The 19,057-nt window shown below is 38.0% G+C and overlaps 1 protein-coding gene across 6 annotated transcripts in view; it reads left to right on the top strand.

The window, feature by feature from the left end:
• Positions 1–19,057, top strand: part of CUX1 (cut like homeobox 1) — a 372,829-nt gene that overhangs the window by 98,266 nt on the left and 255,506 nt on the right. For all 6 annotated transcript variants that reach the window (XM_039333966.1, XM_039333967.1, XM_039333965.1 and 3 more), the window contains exon 2: positions 3,602–3,712. In XM_039333966.1, coding sequence (XP_039189900.1) covers positions 3,602–3,712 — 111 coding nt within the window. The remainder of the gene's footprint in view (positions 1–3,601; positions 3,713–19,057) is intronic.

The following is a 19,057-nucleotide window of genomic DNA, read 5'->3' as shown; positions in this document are numbered from 1 at the left end:
CAAACCAGGAAGAATTGATCTCAATTTTAATCAAGAGATTCATTGTTAGTGTACTCTCTATTCCTATCATGTGCCTTTTCACTTCTATTAACTATTGTTAAAATGTACTTGATTCTTTGTTTATTATGGATTTGTAGTTAGAATTTGGTTAAGGAACTTGGGTAGGCAAGGAACCTTTTCAGCTTTGATTGTAATTAATGTTGCAAATAGTGAAGTAGTGGGAAGGAGGAATGTTGTGGGAAGAGCATGCATAAAATCTAGTCTCTTCAGTATTTGCTCTTTTTTTGTATCCTTATAAATATTGTATGATGTGTGATTTATATATGAAACTCTGGAGCAAAGGAAATTCTGCCAGGTTTGGGACCTTAACCATTGTATAATTTCATCTGAAATCTCTTGTGTCTTTAGTTTGGTTCATTTGAGAGCTTTAAATTTTGTTAATTTCTTTTTGGAATGGAAAGATCAGAAGTGTCTTGTTGGAGCAAATGGCCCCAGCAGCTTGCTTGCGTTCTCTCACAGTAGTGAGCTGTTTTTCTCACTTCTCATGAACGTCAGATTTATTCACATTGAAAGGAAATCGATCACAGGTAAAGAAAAATCTACGGGCAAATCCTCCCCCAAGGTACATAACACAACTTCTATTGACTTCATGGAGATGCAGTGCACATACTTCAATTTAGTACTTAAATAGAGCGAACAGCGATATGAGAAAAGCAGTGTATAGCGATGCAGAAATAGAAACAGAACTGGAATGCCAATACCTGTTCTGTATAAAAGATAGCATCATCCATTGAGTACATGTGGAAGACATGATGATGACATTCTCTCAAATGTGTTTTCAGGTCTGATTTTTTTGGTGCATAGACCAAGCATACCTGGGATAAAATGGCAGATTCATTAATATAACCACTGAAGGATACACGGATTTCTCTTGAGAAGTTTTGTTCTTGCATTTTTTAAAATCTGGACCAGAACCTATAATTCAGATATAAAATAGGCTTCTTTAGCTTGATGCTTAAATCATAACATGTAACTATAATAATTATTAAAATATTATTTCATTAACTATGTATAGTGTTATGACTTTGTTCAACATGATGAAATTGAAAAATCATAACATCTAATTTCTGGTTTTGCATATATGGATATTGTCATATAGAGCATATTGAAAGTAAATAATGCTCGGTCAGAAGGGATGCTGCATATTATAATATATAGTGCCAGGAAGATGTTGCTATCTCTTTATCAGAACACATCTAGAGTTACAAAGGTGTCAAACGTTTTAAAGCCAAAGACAATGGCAGGCAGTTTTTGGTGGACAAGAAACATACTTAATAATTTTTGGGGTAGTACAAAGAGTGCTTGGTGGGAATATGCAAAGGAAAAGTGGGCATGTGGGAAAAATCATGAATTTTAGTTGTGGCAGTTAGAAGCCAAAGTGTGCCACAATTGACTCTCCTCCTCACAGTTAGCAGGGATGCCAAATGTGGCATGGGTATGACTAAGGCAGTTAAGCCAGTGCACACCTTTCACGTCTCCTTACAAAGCATCATGTGAAAACTTCACTTGATCAAAATCGTGGTTGGCAATGGAGCTTTGGGCCATCTGGAGATAGCAATAAAAATGTTATTATCTCCATTTGGAGATAACAATGACATATGGAAAATTGTAATGTAATGGAAGAGATGTAACTCTGATAAGGAGTTTGAGTTAGTGGATGAATGAAAGAAATGAAAGAAAAATGGATGTGCGTCTCTGAAACTTAATATATAAAACTGGATGAAGAGAAAAGATGTAATAGATCTGAATGAAGATGACCTCGTCTGAATGGAGTTGTTGATGATGTATGCAGAAAAATAAAATATAGACATAATTGTGAATGAAAGGGCTAAAAACTGAGGAGTGGAATGGTGTCATCTAGGTACGTAGTGGCAAACCTATGCTACAGATGGCACGCAGAGCCCTCTCTGTGGGCACGTGCACCATTGCCATAGTCCTAGGCCTTCAGCTGGGTTTTATAAAACCTTTTCGCTTTAGGCCTCCGCCATCATGTGTAAAAAAAAAAACCTTCAATCAATCAATTTCAACTTCTCGCAGGATTGAACTTTTTAGTCCCACACAGTCTGCTGTTATCATCAAAGCCACGCCGACTCAATGGGTCATGCCCACCTGACGATACATAAGTGGGTTTTGGGTTGCAGTTTGGGCATTTGGTCTCTAAAAGGTCCGTCATCACTGATCTAGGTAATTGTGGGTGTATATGAAAGTAGGAACCCAGATTTGGTATAGTTATATCTTGTGCTCTAGGGAAAGTACAGGTAGTACTTGACTTACGACCACAATTGAGCTCAAAATTTTTATTGCTAAGTGAGATATTTATTAAGTGAATTTTGCCCCATTTTACGACTTATCTTGCCACAGTTGTTAATTATTGTACTTGTTAAGTTAGTAACACAGTTAAGTGAATCTGACTTTCCCATGACTTTGCTCGTCAAAAGGTCACAAAAGGGGATCACACAACCCCGGGACATCATAAATATGGGTTAGTTGTCAAGCATCCAAATTTTGATCACATGATGATGCAATGGTCGCAAGTGTGAAAAACGATCATAAGTCACTTTTTCAGTGCTGTTGTAACTTTGGTCACTAAATGAATTGTCGTAAGTCGAAGACTTGTATAGCAAAAGAATTGCAAGTTTAAATAAATATAACCACTAATAGAAATATAGGAGTACAATGTAGTCTGTGATGAGGAATGAATGTGCCTTGTGAACTATGGAAAAGGCTATCTAAGAACATGCTCCTTACTTTGTTTTATGGAAGTAAGAGTAGGCTATGTCAAAAGCAAAATAAAACCAGCCAAATGTAGCAAAAGCATGATGGTTATTGTAGATACTCCACTTTAAGTTGCTTACCCCAGAGCCTAAAGTGTGATAGTCAGAAAAATGTAGATGAGATGTGAAATGTAAAGTGCCCTTCTCTGGCCCATGGCTTCCTTTCGATGCTGCTTGCTCCCCCCACCCCATCCCCAATCGGCTCTGATAGGCTAATTGCCATGCAGTTCAGCTCTGTAACTTCCTTTCTGATCTAACCTTTTTTCGTAATGGGGCTGCCAGACTGTACCAATTGATATTATCATTCATTCAGTAAAAAATAAAATTAATATAGTCACAGAGATGTTACAAGTTCTAAGAATAGATTGTGTAGATTAAGAAAAAAGGCTTTATGGTAAGAGTGAATTGGGAAGGAAACACTAACTGAGTCTTATTTCAAATTCTTGAAAACCCTGAAAAAATCAAGGAACATAATACCTTTGTGTTTAACAATCATTCGTGATAGTTAAAAGACTAAATAAAGTCGTTCCACTACACTGCAGGGAAATGCTTGCAGCAGATGTAATTTCTCATTCTCAGCATCTAAATTTCCTTTCTTTAAAACAACAAAAAAGGAACTTTACAGAGGCTAGTTGTAACTTTTGGTGAAGGATTGGTAACAAGATATTTAAAAGAAATAATGACTTTAACGGGAGATATAAAATACTTTCATTAATTGCTTTTTGCTCACAGTTAAATGTATGCTTTGTCTTTCTTTTTTGTGATAGCGAGAACTTGATGCAACGGCGACAGTTTTGGCCAACCGACAAGATGAAAGTGAACAATCAAGAAAGAAACTTATTGAACAAAGCCGTGAATTCAAGAAAAACACTCCAGAAGTAAGTTGCAGTACAACACAGATTTTGAACTGTTTTCTATAGCATGAAATTGACTATTTTAATCTGTTTAAATTAGCTGCAATGGCCTGTTCTTCCAGGTTATTTCTCGGACTTCTTTTGGCAAATGAAATCTCTAATTTTTTTCTCTCTCTTTTACTTTCTATATGAGAATCTTTAAATATCTGGCTTTGTACCCTGGATGGTTAGGATTTCCCAAAAAGATTGCGTAGCATGATTTAATGTGCAGAATTTTTAAAAAGAACTATCATTTCATCAAACTAATTAGGAGCATAATAAAATAGAATACTCTGTAAATTTGGCAGTTTCATAATGTTAATGAACTACTTCAGATTACTGTAACTATTAAATATATGTATATGTAAGAAAACTCTGGGCATGCTGAAATGAATATGTCAATAATTTTCAATGTCATAATTTTTCAATTAAGACTTCTAAAATGTAAAAGAGATTATGCTGCTGCATGGAAATATCTCAACATTTTGTGGAAGAATCCCAGAAACATTATGTTTTGAAAGAAGCATTTATACCATATTTAAATGTGCTGTGTAATTATTTTTTCTTAAATGTTAATTTAAGTGGTTTTGGCTATTGGAAAGCTGTCAGGATCTTTATTTAATACAATATATAAAGCTAAGTAGGCATACTTTTTAGTATTCCTTATTTAAACATAGATCCATTTAACATACTAAATGAACCTCCCACACTGTGCTTCCTCATATATTGGTTTCCATCCATTCCATTTATCATAGATAATATCCTATTTAGTTTATGATGTCAGAAAAATAATTCCAATTCTGGAAATCTTATTTCTGTTTCTGTGGATGATTTCTCCATATTCAGAGTCCTTATATCCATTTAACATTCAGTTCATTTGCTGCTGTTAAAAAAAGAACATTTAATGCAGTGGATGTCTAGAATAATTAGCTACTTCTCAGATCCTGTGCCCAAGATATCAGTTAGTGAATATTGTTAAGGAGCTGTGACCTGTAAGAGCTGTACCAGGAAAAGCACCATGGGAAAGTTAACTTTCTTTCATTTTCTTAATGAGAAGAGGCTTGGGGGCGCAGTGGCTAGAATGCAGTATTGCTGGCTAACTCACTGCTCACTCCAGGAGTTTGATCCTGACTGGCTCAAGGTTGACTCAGCCTTCCATCCTTCTGAGGTCGGTAAAATAAGGACTCATACGCACCCACATAAGCACTTTTAAGGTGTGAGATCGATAGTATAATTTGGTAGTGTAAGATTCTTGCTTTTTTCTCCTTCTTTTCACTTAAGGGAGCCTAAAGCAGACATGTCAAACTCATGACGTAGCGCAACGTATTGGAGCTTTTTCACCATTGCTGGCAATGGGGCGGGGGCGGTTTTGTCGTGACGCGTCCGACCTGTGGGCCAGCAGTTTGTCACCCCTCGTCTAAAGTAATGAGGACTGGAAACAGTTTATAGGTAGTTCTCAACTTACAACCACAGTTGGGACCAGAATTTGTGTTGCTAAGCAAGGCGATTGTTAAGTGAGTCATACATGATTTTACAACCTTTTTTTTGCTATTGTTGTTAAGTGAATCATTGCAGTTGTTAAGTGAATCACATGGTTGTTAAGCAAATCCGGATTCCCCCATTGATTTTGCCTATCAGAAGACAGTCGGGAAGATCACAAATGGCAATCACGTGACACTGTAGCCATCTTAAATACATGCCGGGTGCCAAGTGCCCAACTTTGGAACACTTGACTGTGGGAATGCTGTTATATTTGTAAGTGCAAAGACTGTTCAAGAGCCACTTTTTTCAGTGACTGATGTTTTGATTTGGTATAAGGCATCTTCACGTGCTAAAAGAGCTGTTTATCTGGTAAAATGTTTGATTGCAGATGTGTATTCTGGGCTTTGACACAGATTCTGGAATCTGGAATGCTTCAAATGATGGGCTTTGCTCAAGTGCATAACTTGCCATCAGTAAGGGTTCTCTCCTCCCTTAATTCTTGGTTGTATGAGACAGATGTTTGTTAGATATGCTTCTAGGGCAGGGGTAGGCAACCTTGGCTCTTTTATGACTCGTGGACTTCAACTCCCAGAATTCCTGAGCCAGCTTGGCTGGCTCAAGAATTCTGGGAGTTGAAGTCCACGAGTCATAAAAGAGCCAAGGTTGCCTATCCCTGTTCTAGGGACAGCACCCTATTATTTTTTATTTTTTGTGGATCTTTGTGAATCAGAAGCATTTTTTGAGAATGAAAGTGATTGTTGATGCTGGTATTTTGTTGATGGATAGATTGTTGTGGCATTTTATTTATTTAGTATGCAAATACATATGTGTATGTAGGCTCCCCATCTCATATACTTGACTTTGGCCATCTCACAATTAAAATGGAACCTGGCAAGAGCCAGGGGATATTTTACAGGCAAATTACCAAGCATTATGTGAGGAATCTGGCATTTGGTAAGAAGAATGGAAGAAAAATAACATATACTAGTTTAAATAATATTTAAAAAATTATACTGGCATTCCAATTCCATTCTTACAGTTTGAAGGTGGGATCTTTTAGAAATTCCAGTATATCGTTCTTTGCTTTGCCTGTTGTGAGAACTAACTTTTGACATAAGTCTGTAGAAATGATAGAGATATTTAGATCTCTTCTTCAGTAACACTCCCACACAAATACAGTACATCCACACAAGCTTCTTTTTGGAGAGTTTCAATTGAGTTTTTAATACTTAATATGTCATGGCTTCACAACCATCTTCCTATGGTTCTTGGGTTGGGCTGATGGTATTATGATTCAGAAGACCTAAAACAAAAAACCTCTACTACCCACCCCCACCTCTCTTTTCAAGTTATCTAGAATCCAGCTCATTGTAAATCTTGTGCTTTTCATTTGATCATCTTCCAAAAAAATCTTGTCAACCTCTGGAATTCACATTTTTTGCTTCATAAGTTTTGTCATTTATTTGTTTATTTAATTTGATTGATATTGCTATCCAGCTGACTAATGTGACCTTGGGCAGCTAAGAAAGATTACACTATATAATTTGAATGTATATGTGTACACACACGCACACACACTGAAAATGCTTCCATCTGGGTTGGTGATGTGGTGGATTCATTTAGGAACTAAAAATTAAAATAAAGAAATGGGAATGATTGAAAACAACTACTGTTTGCTTGAAAATGTAGTTACTGCATGCCTTGCAAAGATTAAGGCCATCACTCCAGGAGCAAGAACCGACAGGGCCATCTTGTGCTCTCTCAGGTGATTACAGGCATCAGTAAGAATTTTTATTGACATAACCAAAGAAAAGATTAGTTCACCTGAAATATTTGCAAAGTCTGGCCTCTCACTATCACAAAAATCCCCGGTCCTGCAAAGAACTTTTAATAATTTTGCTTAAGATTTAGTCCATACATTGAACGAACTCTATTTGGGGAGGACTTTTCTATATTTAACAGCTTTGTATCTTCCTCCTTTAGGAAACCATGTTAAAAACATACCCAATCTTTAACATTCTAAAAAAATGCAAAAAGAAAAAAATGTAAAATAAAGTAAAACATTGGAAAGTTCTATAAAAATAGAAGTTGGACCAGCAAAGTATTGATGACTGTTTAATTATTTTAATTATTTATATTACACAGAGTGGAATGATGAGGGTGGCTGCAGCACTTTTAATAAATTATACTAAAGCAGGGAATGAGCTGAACCGGTGGCAGCACCGCACAAGCCTGAGTGAGAGATGGCTGGAGCTGGAGGACTGTCAGGGCTCAGCAGAAGCACCAGGATCAGCGCCAGGCTCCAGCTGGAACTCAGCGCTGATCCTGGCGCTTCTGCTGAGCCCAGAAGAAGCGCTGATCAGCTGGCATGTTGCAGCATTTCCAGGGTCTTGTGATTTACATTCAGATGCTTGGCAACTGATTCATATTTATGACGGTCACAGTGTCCCAGGGTCATGTGAAGTGACCAAAACCTGCTGCAACCACCCAGCAGATGGGGGGGGGGGATAAAAACCAAACACACCCCACCCCCGCTGCCAATCCTCAACAGAAATGCTCACAACAATGAAAACCTCGGAAGGAGGAAGAGCCCTGCCTGGTGGGCAGGCAGGTATCTTGCACGGCTTTTCCTTGGGGGGCACTTTTTTCAGTGTCACTGTAACTTTGAACAGTCACTAAGTGAACTGTTGTAAGTTGAGGACTACCTGTACTTTATCACTTTTTTCCTTTTTCCTTTTTTTTTGTCTTCAAGTTTTTGACACCTTGCTAGGCGACTGGTGGTATTTGGATATTGCCATATCCTAAAAGTGGTACAATGGGTGAAAAGGTTGAAAAGCGCTGGACTAGGGTGTTAAACTGCTTAAGAGATAAGCAAAATAGAGGAGTCCATTAGGCAAAATCTCTTAGTAGTTCTCCTAGTAAATTCCTGTCATATCTGCTGGCTTGTAATCCTACCAGCTGTATAAGGAGTTTAACTTGCCTTTGGGAAGAGAAGCAGCAATTCTAGCCACCTCTGGGTTTGTAATTGGGACAACTGCTCCAGCAAGAGAGCTAACGTTTCTTGAAGCTAAGTTCATGCGAGAGAAATATGGCACAGTTCTACATTGATGCTTTAGTCAGACGTTTTGGCCTTACTTTGACCATATAAGCATTACACGTATGTATGAAAAGCTGATGCAGACATTGCTACTGTTGAGGATAAAATAATGGTTTCTGTGTCTTTAAATTTTCTTCTGCTTATCCTTGTCCTCCAGGTCTCTCTCTCCCTCCCCTTATTTTGGAAAACATCTGTTACCCTATTCTGTTCAAGGACCAATGTAGCTGTGATGTCAGTTGCAGAAGCCAGAGGACACTTCCCTCAATAATTTAACCCTGAAGTGAAGTAATTATTGCTACCATAAGTGTGCACTGGTTGCTTTAATAGACCTTGTCAAAGGCAGTATTGAAACTTGCATCCCAAATTTGTTAAATATGTTTTTGGCTGATATACATTATGTGAAGAGTAGATATTGGAAGCATTTAAAATAATCAATTGTAAATTTTATGTTAGAATTGCCTCAACTGACTAGAGTCCTTGTTTCAGTTCAGATTTTATAATATGAATAACGGGTATAATAACATGTCCCAGGGTATGAGCAAACGAGTATAATAACATGTCCCCTAGACTAATCAATCCCTCTTAAATAGTAATTAACAACTATGGAATACCAGACTTGTCCTAGAAAAGAAGACATCGTTGCTCAAATCCACTTTCTTTTGGGTTCCTCACCAAGAAAGCAAATGGATCACATTATTTAAAGATCTGTGTGTTTTTCCCCCTTTAATACAGTTTGGCAAACCCCAAATAACACAAACATGTATTCTAAAACTTACTGCTTATATTAGCATGATGAGTCACATGTTTGAGGAAAAGGGAAGTCTGGATAGGCAGGAAATGTTCAATTCTCTGTGTCTAAATCTGACTCAAATTAAAAGCCAACTTATGGCTTTGACACTAGCAAAATACTTCTTCACTTTGGTTTTCACGAAACCTGACATAGAATTTAGATTACCTTTCCCCAGATTCTCATTTACGTTAGGGAAATGCCACCGTTCTTTAGAGTTCAAAAAAGGGCCTTGCTGCAATAGATTCTTTGGCAAATCTTTCATCCATTGTAAATAAATTGCCAACTTTTAAGGGAAATTTTATGAGTTGTCTTGTTAGTCTTTCAGTAGAACTGACAAAAGATGGTATTTCTAAACAAGGCTTTGCTAAGCCTGTACAGTAGGCCCTGTTACATAATAATGATAGCCTGCATTTGAATTGTCTGCAGTTAGTAGCGTTAATATAATAGTTAATTACTGAGTGTTCTGGCCTTTACAGGATTAAGCTGCCAGAAATCTACAAAAGTGTTTGTGTGTGTAGCTTTAATTAAAATAAGGCATTTTGCTTTCCCAGCTGCGCAGTTCCTGTAGATCTGCATCTAAGCATTCTTTATTAATTTTGAAAATGTAGTTGATTCTGATAATTTAGAATGACGCAAGCAATCTGAAGAGCTGAAATTGGCCATAGAGATGCTATTAGAAGAACTGCTTTTGTAAATAACAATAAGGCGCTTTATTCTGTCTGCCATTGAAAACATCAGAAATGAGAATTTGGAGGGTAAATAAGAAGCTAAAACTTTTTATTTTCTTTTTATTTTTTGGGAGGTGGAAGCCAAGTTGATTTTTTTTTTCAGTATATATAGTAATTTGCGTTCAAAGCAGATTTACATTGTAACTAAAAATAAGTAATGAAAATGTTAACCAGTTAAATTGAACACTCACAGCAATCGCTGTTTAAGGTTTTATCTGGATGCAGAATTCAGGTATGAAAATCCTTCAGCCTGACAATTTTTAGACTTGGCTTTTTGAGAAGTTTTAAATAATAAACAGTTCCCCTGAGAGTTCAAGGACCTACCTCCAGGGAAAGCTGTCACTATGATCTGTGTGAGTGGCTGTTCTTATTATGTCTCTTAATCTGCCTCTTCTGGGGATGGGTAATTTGACTATCTTTCTCCACACTTACTTAGCTTAGCAGAAATGCCCCAGAATTACTGACAATATAAAGGAGGCTTGCTTAGAGTTTCCACTAAGCAATTGGTCTGCAGTTACAGACCAGAGAGAGCCCATACTTGCTACTGCATACTCTGTACCTTTTTGACCAAAACATTGAAGTGTAGAACATTATACAATTGGGGCTGGGATCTGTTTGCCATATTGTTTGCTCTAAAAGTGCTTCAGAAGCCCAAATAAATTATTCATTGCTATAGTGGTTAATATCATTTCTATCATGCCTAGCTGACAGGTCAGTTGATGTAAATTTGGTTCCCTTTTCTGGCAATACTAGAAAATAGTTCTATAGGTAGCCTTGAAAGTTTTGTTGGTTTCATTGTTGCTTTTATTTCTGGCCTTGAAATATGTTTTATGGATAAAACTCAAAAGTAGAGGGCAGTCTTTTGATAATCTATCAATCATCTCTTGATGTTGATTGTCAAATCCAACTGTAATCTAAGGTAAATCATGGAGAATAATCAGGCAGTAAGTGCACTTTGACCACAGACAGCTTTAAAATAATCTGGAAAAAGAAAAACCTGTGAGTTGATAAAAGACCCCCCCCCAAAGAGCTCTTAAGCAGGTCAACTTTTTAATGTTTATAGAATTCTGATGGCCCTCTGTTAACGCCCAATTATCTCCCAAGGAATTGGAAATTTTGAACCATGGAGAAATTCTTTATGGGTTTTTTTCCTTCCTCAGAAAGCTCATGATCTCATTCTCATAAGCTTATCTCTTTTTAAGAGAGAAAATAATTATATTATTTTTATATTCTGATGTTTTATTGTACACCATCCAGAGGCCCTCTTTGAGGGAGATGGGTGACTCACAAATGTGAAAATAAAAAATAAATATTTCTTGTAATTTATATATGAATTACATAGAGTAGTCTATCCCTAATGTGGTACTGTCCAGATGTATTATTAGACTACAGTTACCATAATTTTTAACAAATACACAGTATAAGTGTGTTTCATATCTCCTAGGGCAGTGGTTCTCAACCTTTTTAATGCCGCAACCCCCAACCGGTCATAAGTTGAGGACTACTCAACCGGTCGTGTCGAGGACTACTCAACTGGTGCAGCACGGTTTGCAGAATGGGACTTTTGGCGGGCTCAGCAGGGCAGAGACAGCCTGGACAATTCCTATTGGCTTTTGAAAGCCAATAGAATTAGACTCTATTCAAGAGAGTCTATTCTATTGGCTTTCAAAAGCCAATAGAATAAAAGGGAGTAGCACAGCTAAGGAAAAGGGGGAAAAAATGGCGGACTGCATTGTTTGGTGACCCCCGTGAAATGGTCGTTCGACCCCAAATGGGGTTCCGACCCACAGGTTGAGAACCACTGTCCTAGGGCTATCTTCTAGTTCTGGCCATTATTCAATTAACTTCAGTTAGAAAGTGCTTATTCATATCAGATTTTATTCATGCTTCAATTTTTCATTACAGAAATTACAAGAGCCCATACTCACACATTTAATTTCATGGGACCCTAAGACTGTTTGAATGCAGAAACATTATTTTGCACTCTTCCTGCTAAGAGATTGGGGGAGGGAGGAATGAACATCAAGGTAAAGTGATTTTCTAATCTTTGGGTCAGTGACCATTTCACACTTGAAGGAGATGAACAGCCTCTAAGTAGAGCATGTGATATGTAACTTCTAATCATCTCCATCTAGAAGGAGACATTTTCCCCAGGAGTATGAACAAAGCAATGTATGCACCACCAGCCATTTTCATACAGATCCCTATTTTTGGATACATCTTTCCCATTCACATCAGTTTTGACCCATGCAGATTAGCGGGGGGGGGGGGGGTTTGCTTGGCATTCCAAGAGAAAAGGATGACATTATAGGTATACAGGTGGTCCTTGATTTAAGACCATTCATTTAACAATCATTCAGAATTATGGCACTTACAACTGAGAGTCAATGGGGGAAAGCCATATTTACTAAATAACCATATGATTTGTTTAATGACCACATCAGAAAAGGTTGTAAAATCTCATACAACTCACTTATTTCCCTCTTCACTTAGTGGTGGAAGTTCTGGTCTTAATTGTGGTTGTAAGTTGAGGACTAGCTATATAGCTGAAAAGTAAGCCCTTTTCTTCTCTCTTGTTGCTGGGCCAGATAGGAGAAGTAGAGCCTTGAATTTTTCATGGATTGGAGATTCTCCATGCCTGATGTAATAGAGAACTATGAATTAATATATGTATTTGCAGATAAAAGGGATCTGATGAATTCATTTGCATGGCAGAAACATAAAATCTGAATTTTAAACCCTCAGACATTTTACTATGTCCTAAGATAGCAATTTGACTATGCCAGCATACAATAATGAGTTCTTAGTAGTATCAAGAAGAACAATGATATTGCTAGAGAGAATTTGGTGGGGCATTAAAAAAACAAAGCATTTAAAGCAAGCAGAAAACCACCATTTAAACAGAGACTATACTCAGAGACTCTACCCCACACGACCCTAGTTCTATATTATATGACATCTGCCCCTTGAGAATGATTTACAATCAAATTAAAATGTATGGGAGAAGTAGAAAAACAAAATATTTTAATGTGAAATTCTTTTTTGAATTAACACATCTTTAGTGTTGAATATATGGAAAAATAAAACTGCACTGCTATCCTTCTATGTCTCCAGAGTGACAATAAATCACTTTTCCTCTTTTTAAAATGTCTGGTTCCATAATTTATGTTTGCATAGGCCTTTAATAAATTCATAATAGGTGTTTTAGTTGGCAAGTATCATTTCAGGGATTAAGGGGCTTTTTAAAAATACTGTGCTTTTGTTCTTGACCAAAAGGTGTAGGTGTAGAAAAACGTATATGTATTTTTACGAATCACAAAAAATCATTTGATTTCTGTTTTCTTTTGCAGAAATGCCTGTGCCTAGACCAGTTTAAACAATAAATAACTTAAATTAGGTAGCATCGTGGCTTTGGTATTTTGTTAAACTTGAAGACATTTAAAGTAAGACCTATATTTTGTAGCAGCGAAGAATTTACACAGTCGTGGTTAAAACTGAATTTATTGTTGGGCCTTAACATCTGGTCTCCCTACCTAAAACATGCAGTTGATTTTTCTGTGTACTTCTAGCATAGGCTATGTAGCCTCAGCGATGAGAAGAAATCATCCAATTTTCTAGTCAGGGCCTGGAACAAATTTGTGTCTTCGTCAGAAGCAATTGTATAAATTTAAAATAGTTTGCATGAGCTTAGCAGATGCCAAAGTATTATCCTCCGATATACTGCATGATCTTTTTTAAAAAAATAAGAAGAATAGAAAAGAATAACAGAGTTTGAAGGGACCTTAGAGGTCTTCTAATCTAACCCCCTGCTCAGGCAGGAAACGCTATACCATTTCAGACAAAGACATCTCCAATTTAACCATATGATTTGGGAATAGATATTGGGTAGGTAGATTCTTTTACTTTTTTAGAAAACGAGTTAGTATCACGACTAACAGTTTTTGCTGATTCTTCACAGGAACAAAGTTTGGGTGGAAGAGTATAAATGTGCATTCTGTAATAAAGGCCAAGCAGGAAGGCTAGTACTGTCATTTATTTTTTTCTTTAGGATATTTAAATATGGGCCATGAAGAGGAATAATCACAAGAATTAAGAAAGGCTTTTTTGTAAAAAAAACAAAACAAAAAAAACTACAAGTAGTTTTCGACTTATGACCACAGTTGGGCCCAAAATTTCTGTTGCTAAGCAAAACAGTTGTTAAGTGAGTTTTGCTCCATTATATGACCTTTCTTGCCACAGTTGTTAAGTGAATCGCTGCAGTTGTTAAGTTAGTAATGTGGTTGTTAAGTGAATTTGGCTTTCCCATTGACTTTGCTTTTAAGAAGGTCACAAAAGGTGATCACATGACCTTGGGACACTGCAACCATCACATATATGAACCAGTTGCCAAGCATCTGAATGTTGATCACAAGACCACGGGTATGCTGCAGCGGTGATAAGTAAAACACGGTCCTAAGTCACTTTTTTCAGTGCCATTGTAATTTCAATTTCACTAAGTGAATGGTTGTAAGCCAAGGAGTATCTGTACTTGGTTATTTCTGGTGATTTAGGGTTAGTTCTCTTTAATATTGTTGAAACTAAATGTAGAATAGATTTGCTTCTTGAGATTTTTCTCTCAAAGCCAGCAGGCTGCCCACTTACCTTGTCCTGCAAATGCAGTTTTTAGTCCAGAAGAATTGTGCATTTTCACCTTATTTTACTGAGTAGACAAGAACAAACTCTACTGTTATAAACCTACCCATTTGCTAAGAACAATATCAAAGGACATTGCATATTCCCTTGACTGATCAAGGATACATGCTTATGTAGTTATCAGGGAAGAGGACCCTCACAACATTTCCCTGCAGCTTTGGAGTAACATCACTAGAGGTAACAATTCCATATTGTGCTCCACATGGGGCTACCCCAGAAGAGGATTCGGAAGCTCCAAGTGGTGCAGAGTGCAGCAACACAGGCGATCTCTTGGTCCCCCATCTTACACCACTGTTCAGAGAGCTGCACTAGCTGCCAGTTGGTTTCTGGATGCAATTCAAGGTATTGGTTACTACTTATAAAGCCCTGCATGGCATGGGTCCAAGTTGCTTGAGGAACTGTCTCACCCCTATGGACAGGCCAGCCCCATCTGTGCTAGCAGAGGAGGGATGCTGCAGATCCCATCAGTCAAGGAATTCTGGCTGGGGATAGATCCAGGAGGAGAGCCTTCATTGCCATGTCCCCAGCCCTTTGGAACGTCTTGCCTCTTGAAGTGAGATTGACTCCTACCCTGTTGACTTTCCGTAAGAGCCTGAAGACCTTGGCTCTGCCAGTTGGCTTGCAGCCCCAATGGGGAAATTTCACAGGAGAGGTGGTTGATCCACTAACAGCAATTCCCACTCCTCCCCTTATTTCTTTCCTCCTCATCTTTAGTTACAACTTGTATATAAATGTTATAAACTGCCTAAAAGTCACCATGTGACAAGATAGACAAGCAAACTGTTTTGATCAAGAAGTAAAATAGATAAATTCTCTATCTTTTTCATGGTCTTAAGATAATTATGAAAAATTCTTTTCCTAAGAAAAGGTCTTCAAAACAAGCATGTGTGTTGCCTGTGCATGCATATCTATGGTTATAATGTTGCATTCTAATCAGCCTTGAGCCTTTGGGGAAGGTGGAATAGGCAATATTTTAACTCTCTCTATTGGAAGTGGGTGAAACTGAAACACTTTTGGAATGCTCCAATAATTGTGTGTAGTTGGGGGGGGGGAAATCCCAGTATTTTATTTTAAGTATCAGTCTGCACACGGATGAATCCTTTTCTGTTTCTGAATAGTAGACATTTTGTTTTCTACCCTACCCTACTCAAATTTGGAATTATCTGTAATGGACATTATTGAATTGATGATTCAGAGATTCATGACTTTTTATGAATTGGTTATTTGTTTAGGTTTAGGACTACAGATTGTCATACAATCTTAGTTTATTTAGTGCTGTCCATCTTTTCCCCTCAAAAAGTCCTTGCCATCTTAGTACAGTTCAGAAGGTCTCCTTAAAGAAAGGTGCAAAAATCCAGTAATAAGAATATAGGAAAATATATGGAAATAGCAGTGGCTCTCCAGGACTTCTTCACCAACAGATATAATGGAGACTAAGTCAATTAGATATATTTCACCTCTAAAGTGTGGTCTTCTGAAATGAATTATGTAGTGGAAAAGAGTTTTAAACTTAGATCTCTACATCCTCCATCCACCCATCCATTATACTATACTAGCTCTATGAACAGAAATTTGGGGCAACAAAGAGAGCTAACAACAAGCACCAGTAAGTGCAAACCTGTATTTATTATTCTGTTTGAATAAGAATACACATCCTGAAACATATATCTCTTTCGAGAATTACAAAGAATAAGCTGTATTTTGACTATGAAGTTTGAAACTTATGACAATCCTTGTCTTACATACATATTGCAGAGGAAAAAATATGCATGTGTTTGTGTGGTCTAGGTCCCCCACCTCACCTCTACAGCATTTGGAATATTTAATATTCCTGTGAAAAAATAATCATGCTTTTAAAAATAAAAGGGGGAAAGAAAATAAAGCTTTAGTTGATTCTGAAACCAATTAGAAGAATGGAAGTGCTTCCTGTTGTAAACACCCATTTAGACTGCTTAAAATAGATGGCGTATACTTAACTGAATTGAAGGATGCTTTTGCTTCCTGTGAATATGCTGAGGTAGTTTTACAACACTCCAGGAACCTTCTGTTTGGCCTGGGGATAAGAAGAAGCCTGAATGTTGTCAGTAGCAAAATCATTCTTGCTTGGGATAAGGAAATAGACATCTAGGCAAATACATTGTTAACTACAAATAACTACCTTAATAAACTATTATTCTCATTCAGTTAACCTCCCTAGAGCAGGGCTTTTCAACCTTTTCACCCATTTTACCACTTTTAGGATATGGCAACATCCAAATACCACCAGTCGCCTAGCAAGGTGTCAAAAACTTGATGACCCCCCCCCCAAGGGAAAAAGTGATAAAGTACATGCAGTCCTCGACTTACAACAGTTTGCTTAGTGACTGTTCAAAGTTACAACGGCACTGAAAAAAGTGCCCCCCAAGGCACAGCAAGATATCTGCCTGCCCACTGGACAGGGCTCTTCCTCCTGTCCGAGGTTTCCATTGTTGTGAACATTTATGTTGAGGATTGGCAGCGGGGGCGGGGTGGGGGGTGTTTGGTTTTTATTCCCCCTGTCTGCTGGGTGGTTGCAGCAGGCTTTGGTCACTTCACATGACCCTGGGACACTGTGACCATCATAAATATGAATCAGTTGCCAAGCATCTGAATGTAAATCACAAGACCCTGGAGATGCTACAACAGTCAGTGCTGCTTTCCAGCTGATCGGTGCTTCTTCAGGGTTCAGCAGAAGCACCAGGATCAGTGCTGCTTTCCAGCTAATCGGCGCTTCTTCTGGGCTCAGTAGAAGCACCAGGATCAGTGCTGCTTTCCAGCTGATTGGTGCTTCTTCAGGGCTCAGCAGAAGCACCAGGATCAGCACCGAGCTCCAGCTGGATCCTGGCGCTTCCGTTGAACCCTGACAGCCCTGCAGCTCCAGCCATCTCTCGCTCAGGCTTGTGCGGTGCTGCCACTGGTTCAGCTCATTCCCTTCCCCCGCTACCACTTTTCTAGGATGGTTGCGTACCACCTGCCAGGTGCCAATGTACCACAGGTGATATCCGTACCACTGGTTGAAAAGCCCTGCCCTAGATACAGTACATATTTTGTACTAAGTTTAGTGGTGCCTGTGTTTTCAAAAGTGACCATGAATAGGACACATGCAACTTTCTATACACTGAAGCCAAACTATTTCCTTGACCTCCAAGTTTATAGGAAATTAGGATAATTATCATGTTACTGTTTTTAAACTTGGTATTGCTGGCTAGGGAATTCTGGGAGTTGAAATCCGCACATCTTAAATTTAACAACCTTGAAAACACTTCGTTTATTAAACATTTTGACTTCTACAGATATTTTATTATTATCAACATGATGGCAAAGCTTTCTTCAAAATTGGTCTATTAATATTTTAAATAGAGGATAAATGCAGTCAGTGCAAAGTGGAGAGACATTTTGTTATAGTATGCAGAATGATTCTTGGAGTGGATTAAAGTATATCCAGGTTCAGTTTAGACATATTACAGGTGGTACTTATAAATCTTGGAATACTGTTCCACATCTGTCTGTCTTAGAGCGCACATCTTTCTTGCTGGGCTAATGTAGATGGGCTGAATAAGACGTCACCTCTTGGGCAATGATATCCAGTTATACATCTCAACACAAGGCAAACTAAGTGATGCCATGATTATCTTATCCTGATGTCTGGAGATGCTGAAGACCTGATGGGATACAACAGGCTTCCGCTGAACCCTGGAAAGACTGAGTGGCTTTGAACTGTGGGGGTCTACTGATTCTAGGACTATGCTATCTTTGATGCTGGATAGGCTTGCCCTGCCCCAGACAGACCCAGTCCACAATTTGGGAGGTCTCTTAAACTCATGATTCCTGCTCGAAGGAGCTGGTGGCAGTTTGTGCCTAGGAGGGCCTTTGCACAACTTTTGGGTTGTGTTCCAGTTGCACCTATTCTAGATCAGGAGACTCTGCTCAGAGTCACTCATGACCTTGAAGAATATTTGGAAGCTTCAGCTTCTCTGAAGTCCATGTTCTGTTATCAGGCCTGGAGGCACCAGGAAACTTGTTTAGATGGTTCTGCTTTTGAGGTTAAATGCACTCATTCTCTCTTTGCTTGAGATTTGTATATATTTTAGTTTTAATTAATCTCAGTAGTTTTATTATTTTATTAAATTTATAGGTTGCCCTTCTCGCACTTCAAGGTGACTGTTTTAATGTTGCTTTTTATATTTGTCTATTTATGCATTGTTTTTGTTGATTGTTGTACGTGGCCTAGTGCACATTTCTTGTGAGATGGATGGCTATATAAATTTGATAAATAAACAAGGCAACTGCTAAACAGACTGTAGCTTCATAGCAGTACGCAATGTTTTTTTAATCAAAGAGAGCTCATATCCCGGTAACCTGTAAGGTTTTCTTGGCCAACACGATTCCTTATCTTCACTATGGTACTCAAATCTGCTCTCTTATTTAATTCAATACTCTTTGTTAGACCCATTCATGCAGCTCCAAAATGTATTAAGAATATCTTTTTATGTTTGGAAATGGTTTGGTTTCTTTGGAAGCTA

This window comes from Crotalus tigris, unplaced genomic scaffold, assembly GCF_016545835.1.
Source record: "Crotalus tigris isolate CLP2741 ecotype Arizona unplaced genomic scaffold, ASM1654583v1 scf7180000024514.4999324561:1519799, whole genome shotgun sequence".
NCBI classification, from domain to species: domain Eukaryota; kingdom Metazoa; phylum Chordata; class Lepidosauria; order Squamata; family Viperidae; genus Crotalus; species Crotalus tigris.
This window is presented reverse-complemented; position numbering and strand designations above follow the sequence as displayed.